This window comes from Berghia stephanieae, chromosome 2, assembly GCF_034508935.2.
Source record: "Berghia stephanieae isolate SIO BIC M18660-M18661 chromosome 2, UCSD_Bste_1.3, whole genome shotgun sequence".
Lineage (NCBI taxonomy): Eukaryota > Metazoa > Mollusca > Gastropoda > Nudibranchia > Aeolidiidae > Berghia > Berghia stephanieae.
The window spans coordinates 45,702,592-45,709,495 of NC_088361.1; the positions used below are offsets into that span (position 1 = coordinate 45,702,592).

At 40.0% G+C, this 6,904-nt stretch overlaps 1 protein-coding gene across 1 annotated transcript; it reads left to right on the top strand.

The window, feature by feature from the left end:
• The first annotated feature begins 3,163 nt into the window (after window positions 1-3,163).
• LOC144964987 (uncharacterized) lies at window positions 3,164-6,392 on the top strand. The gene is made up of 2 exons (XM_078899808.1): window positions 3,164-4,153; window positions 5,650-6,392. The coding sequence occupies exons 1-2, from the start codon at window positions 3,179-3,181 to the stop codon at window positions 6,370-6,372; spliced, it is 1,698 nt and encodes a 565-aa protein (XP_078755934.1). The 5' UTR covers window positions 3,164-3,178; the 3' UTR covers window positions 6,373-6,392.
• Window positions 6,393-6,904: the final 512 nt, after the last annotated feature.

The following is a 6,904-nucleotide window of genomic DNA, read 5'->3' on the forward strand; positions in this document are numbered from 1 at the left end:
ATCTTATTAATTGTTGCATGAAGCTAATTTCAAGATTTTCAAAACTCAATCGATTCATGATGGTGAAAATCAAAACCTGCTAGATCTAGATCTACACTCAGTTTCCTGCTTATTTCACTTAGCATGTTTTGATTTTCACACACGAGTGTTCTTTCTTGCTAGCATGTGGGCCAATGTAAATTAAAGTGGAAATGGCTATAAAAACACTGAAGACTTGGTACAACCCCTGGATAATACTGTACGATTACAGTACTGAATTTCGATTTCATGTTTGTGGTCGCCAAACCGGCTAAAAAGGGACCAAAATAGTGCCAAAAAATTATTCATTTTCTTCTTCTTTTTTAATTGTTTTGTGATTATTTCTCATGGTTTTTGCCAAAATATTATGTTCAAAATTGTGTCTTTTACCTTTGCTTTTTTGCATAAATTAACTAATATTGTGTTGTTTTTTTCTCCTCTATCCTTTACCTCCCCGCCAACCCAATAGATTCAAGAAGAAAGCACCCCTACCAAGGATCTGCAAACACAACAAACAAGCTGTCTTCAAGTGTCACGAGTTGTCTAAGAAAGAAATACAAAGCTTCAATGACAATTATTTCAGTCTCCAAGATCGCCCTTCCCGAGATGCTTTTATTTTGATGAATCTTCAAATAACGCACAAGAAAAGGGAAACCTGTAAAAAAACAAAAGCAACTGAAACACAGGATTCGTCTTCTTCAAACAAAAAGAAGCGAAACCGATCATCGGGGGAGACTAATTTTTTTATTCCTGCTGGACTCGACGCACATGCCTCTCGTTTTCGTGTTTGCAAGCAGTTTTTTCTTCGGATTCTAGGAGTCTAGGCCGAACAGTCGTCGAAAATATTGCACAAAATTTCCTACGAAACGGTAGTCCAAGGAAAGAAAAGCGAGGAGGGATAAAAAATCAAACAATTATGCGGCACGCAGGAAACTTGTTAAAGATTTCATTCGTTCTCTGCCCGGAAGGGAAAGCCACCACAACAGAACAAAGTCAAAGAGAATTTATTTGTGTTCAGACCTTCATGGTATCAAACATTTATGGAACATTTTTCTTAAGAAGGAAAGAATAAACGGACAAAACATTCATCAACTATCGCTTTTTTTATAACATTTTAAAGAAAGCATTCAATATTGGATTTGGCTCAATCAAAACAGATGCGTGCAGTACATGCTCAATGTACACAAATAAAATAAGATCAGAACAGAAAAGGGAGAGAAGAGCAAACTAATGATGGAGAAGCATGTCCACAAGAAAAGAGCCAATGTTTTTTATGAGCTTGGGAGCGAAAAAAGGCCTGGACTTGCGACATTTTGTTTTGATCACCAACAGAACTTGGTCATTCCACGCGTCCAGGATCAACAGGCCTATTACAGCAGGCAAATGTACACTTACAACTTTGGCGTGGTGCGCGGAAGAGAGGACAACAAATTGACACGAGAAAACTGTTTAGTCTATACATGGAATGAGAACGATCACAAAAAAGATAGTTCAGCCTGCTGTAGTGCATTGCTTCATGCATTGACATCATCTGACTTGACTGGCATTGAAACTGTGTGCCGCGTGCCTTTGTTCGGATGCTTGTGGGGGGCAGAATAAAAACATGTCCCTTATCTACATGGCATGAGTTAGTCTTTCCAGTGCGTGGGCATTCATTTCTGCCATGTGATCGACTTTTCGGACTAATTGAGAAAGAAGTTCGAAAGTGTGAAGTTATTCTCTCGCCACAAGGATATTATGACATTTTCCAGAAATTCGCCCAGGTCATCAAAGTGAGAGATGATGTGGAAGTACGGGACTTGAAAAAGGCTGCAGAGGACTCTTTTAAAAGACCACTGCCAATTAAAATCCAGGAGAATAAGAGGTTTTATATTTCAAGAGGACGTAATAAGAAACATTGTCTAGTGGCTGGTGAGGTGTCCTACAGGAACAGGATAAATGAACCTGTTGTCGTCACGAAAAAGACAAAATCCTGTAACAGTCGTGGCGACATTATTCCGGGAGGTATCCCCCTCAACCCCCTGAAAACCAAAGACATGGACAAATTGATGGAAGGTCACTGTGGAGAGGACTGGAAAACAAACTGCAAGGATGAAAAGTTTAATTTCCTTAGGAATATCCTGTCTTCGACAACACTATCTGATTCTGCGGCCCCACACGATTGCAGCCATGGCTACGACTACGAGACTTGTGAAGATTGTTGTTGCCATGAAGTAAAGCCTTCCACCCTGACAGTTTAAATCTTATTTTTTATCAAAATAATCATTAAAAGTTGTGTATATATTGCATCTTGATGTATTTTTTGGCATTTTACTATGTTGAAAATCATTTCCTGCTATGTTGAATGTACATCAAAACCTGCTAATGTTTTGTTTTTAAGGGTTTTACGGCGCTTGCAACACATTTAGGTTATATCAGCGCCAGTAAAAAGGAAGAAAATGGGATAGTAAAAAGTTCTAGAATTACAATTAAAGCACCCAAGAAAAAGTAAGACAAAGGGGAACTGATAACAAATAGGGATCAGATGTAGATTCCAAGAGCATACCACCAATGTACTTAGTTTGAAATCACCTACCGTAGAACGGGGTGACTTTGCATGCTGGGGTGACTTTGCAACATTTTCATTAAAAAAGTGAATGTGCTTATGGACGAAGTGGAAGAGTTCATAAGGCTTCCAATGTAGCTCTTCTGTGAAGGAAATACATTTGGCCTTTCAATTTCCTTTCCTGCTTCAATGTCGATGGTGGACAAGCCTGTTTTTGTGGTTGGTGAATTAACATTAACAGCCCTATTTCGTCCTCAATTCAGGTGAGTGCAAACTTTATTTGGTTCATACTCTCAAATTAAGACTTAAGCTTTATAATCTATTGATTTATAGTGCAAAATACTTTAACATTTCCCAATTAGGCTCCCAGTAATGATTCATTGTCTGTCTGTTTACAATGGCTTGATGCAAAGTCACCCCAGCTTCTAGATCTGAGTGTTGCAAAGTCACCCCACCCAATAATAATATTAGTGGGTGCACACTTTGTTTGTTTAGCAGCAGTATTATGTGAATTAAGGGAGATTGTGAGTTTCTTATATCTTATTGAAATTAAAGATATGATTTTCTTTAGGTTTAAAGGTTTTAAGAATAATATAGAGGCTAATATTATATGAAATGCCTAGTTCTAGATATCTAGATCTAACCTTTTTTTGGGTGATTTTCTTCTTTTCACAGAATTTTCTCACCAGAACCACAATGCCGAGAAAGTATGCTAAAAAGCCTGGAGCCAGGCGCTACAGAGATTATGACGAACAGACTCTTCTCCAAGCAATAAAAGATTGTAAGAGTGACAGTGTGAAGAAGGTGGCAGAACGATGCGGAATCCCATTTCGAACGCTGTGGAACAAGGTGAAGGGCCTTCACCAGAATTCGTGTGGTGGACAGACAGCCTTGAGGAAGGAAGTGAAAGATGAACTTGTGAACTGCCTTCTCATCTGTTCTGAATTTGGCATGCCCTTGGAACACAGAGATGTCAAGCTTGTGGTTTCAGGGTACCTAAATCGCACACGGCAAAAAATCACCGTGTTCAAAAATAATGTTCCTGGGGATGACTGGGTGAGGGGTTTTCTGAAACGAAATGACATTTTAACCAATCGTATGTGCCAAAACATCAAACGCTCGAGGGCTCAAGTACAACCAGAGAACGTGGAGAAGTACTTTTCAAACTTGAAAGGGTCCCTGGAGGGTGTTCCTACTGGTAATATTGTGAATTATGATGAGACAAATTTAGCCGATGACCCGGGAGTAACAAAGTGTATCTTCAGGAGAGGAGTTAAGTATCCCGAAAGGGTTATCAACCATTCCAAAGGAAATATATCAATAATGTTTTCGGGAACAGCAGAGGGGGAATTGTTGCCCCCCTTTGTTGTATACAAAGCCGCTCACCTCTACGACTCATGGCGACAAGGAGGTCCCACGGGGACAAGGTTTGCCCGAAGCAAAAGCGGTTGGTTTGATGCCGCATGCTTTGAGGAATGGTTCTCCGTCATAATCGTACCCTGGGCTCGGCGACGGGAAGGACCCAAACTTATGATAGGTGACAATTTAAGCTCACACCTCAGTGAGGCGGTCATCTCAAAGTGCCAACAACTTGATACAGTGCACTCTGGATACGTCGACGCTGCCTAAGTCGATTTTTTTTCTTGGTCCCTCCCCCTTCTTCCTATATAACATTAGTAAAAAACAAACAAACTCCACATAAGTCGATGTCGCTTAAGTCGATGTTCTTATCACTCATGACTACAATAAAATCACAAATAAACAAGTATTTCCATTGGTTAAAAAAGCTACCAGTAAGAATTTTCAGTGGTTAAGAATATCCGCGAACGATTGGCGCACATCGATGTGATGTAGGTGCTTTGCCTGACGTCTGTGTTCAATGTACATAAGCAGTATTGAATAACTTTAATTTCTCAACTTCAAGTTCAAGATTTTTTTGGGTTCTAATCCCAGGCCATCCTATGTAATGGCCCTCTTAATTAGTATCAATTTTATCAAGAATTCAAATCAAGTCTACAACTACAATGGCAAACCTATCGCGGAAAAGGAAGATTCGATGCATTTGGAAAGTCTGGCATGCGACAGAAAATCATCGCATAGAAAATTAGCATACCGGCTATTTCTGTCTCGACGATTTACAAGAAGCATGACATTGACCTAGAGGCTCCTACCTTTCCGCTTTTCGCGGAATAATTTCACTTAATTGGTATACATTCCCCATTCAAGGCAAAAATTCCGCTTTTCACCTTTCCAATCGAGGAACATTAAAAAAAAAAAAAGTCTGTAGTGAAAAAAAAAGTGAGCTATGGCTTATTTCGTCAGCATCTCCTATGGTTAATCAACACACATTTTGTGAGTCTGATTAGTCCCTTTAAAGTGTGTGCTGTCTGGGAGGGGGGTTGACCGAACTATTATTATTATTATGGTGACTCCAATTTGTGAGGTCAATGACCTTTGTAATATTATATGTTGGCTTCATTCCGTAATAATATTATTGAGTACGGTCAGCTTCTTTCCCTATTTAATATTAGCCCCGTGTAAGTGTGTGTGTGTGTGTGTGTGTGTGTGTGTGTGTACCGGCACGCGCGTTTGTTTGTTTAGGTGTGTGTGTGTGTGTGTGTGGGGAGGGGGGGGGTCCTGACAAGGTTAAATCCATCCGTTCAATGCTTTGCTCTCAGACGGCCAGGACCTGTGTGTTCTCTATTATTATTTGACCCCATTCTTAGTCTTTACACAATCTGTACATTTTTACACATTTTATATTTTTAATCATTTGAGTACTTTTGGATTGTCTATTACATTTTCTGTTGCAAAGCATGTCATAGTCAATAACAGTAAGTTGATTCCGCTTTTTTTTATCTCAAATTCCGATTTTTATGTATTCTGATTCCTCTATGGGGCTATTGGGGGTAGGAGCCTCTGATGACCACTACAGAGACCGCGCGATATGAAGGGACATACATATTCTTGATTGGTCTGCCTTGTTCACATGCGTTTTTGCTCATTTGGTCACACGCCGGTTAAGTTGATTTTCGGATAAGTCGATTTTTTTCTCGGTTCCCCTGGGCATCGTCTTATCCGGAGTCCACTGTATCCGCTTTGTTCTCTTACCCCCAAACAGTACTGATAAATGCCAGCCCCTTGATGTCAGTTTTTTCGGTCCAATGAAGAGAGAATGGAAGCAAATTATGAATGAACACAAGATGCAACGACCCTCTTCTACATCCCTTGACAAAGCTCTGTTCCCTCGCCTGCTGTCAAAGCTTATGGAGAGAATGGGGATAAGGATCCCTGCAAACCTCAAGGCTGGGTTTAGGGCTTGTGGAATCGCCCCTTTCAACATGGACGTCGTGTTGAGGAAGTTTCCTCGAGCTGGTGGGACAACAGAGAGAACCAGAACAGCTCAACTTTCACCTGCTCTGCTGGAGTACCTTCAGCAATTCAAGTACAACCCAGGGGGCAACCAAAAACAGAGAACAGCACGGAAAAGGCTGTTAGTGGAACCAGGCAAATCCATCTCTGGCCAGGACTTAACCTCCACATCTTCATCATCCTCTAGCTCAACCCCCTCTGCACTTCCTGATGCTACCGGTACCTCATCATCTATGACCAGCACTGACTCTGCTCATGGATCCACATCCTCCAGTTCATCTGACAGAAGGAAATTGCAAAGTCAGACTCAGACACCAGTTCTTAGTGATTCTGCAAGTGAATCCAGTGATAGTGAAGTCGTCAGCAGTGAGGATGAGTGGCAGCCCAGTGTCACTAAGAAAGCTAGATGTAGAAATGTTTTTCAGGACCTTTCATAAGATACATTGTGTGGAGCCTGCCTTGTACTCTGTTTAAGAAGTTATCTTGGATTGTTCTTTTAGTTAATGTCTTTTGTATTGAGATGTTATGACACTTTACTTGAGTTGTTGCAAAGTCACCCCAATTTGGCATGTTATCAAAATAGTCAATAAATTTTATATTGTGGTCATAAAACTTAAATCTTCATTTAATTATTGATTGAAATGCATATTAGGGCCACAGACCCAAGATATAAGAGCATTAAGTAATCTTTAGAAATATTTTTAAGACTTCATTTTTTGAGTTACTTTTAAAATTGATGCAAAGTCACCCCGTTCTGGGAACAAATAGGGATCAGATGTAGATTCCAAGAGCATACCACCAATGTACTCAGTTTGAAATCACCTACAAGTCTCATCCAGACACAAGCACAAAATCCAACAAAGAGGAACACACTCAGATGCTTACATTATACATTCAAAATAAAATAATAATATATAACAGAGGGATGATTTACAAGGAAAAAAATATCATCTCCCAAAACAATAACTA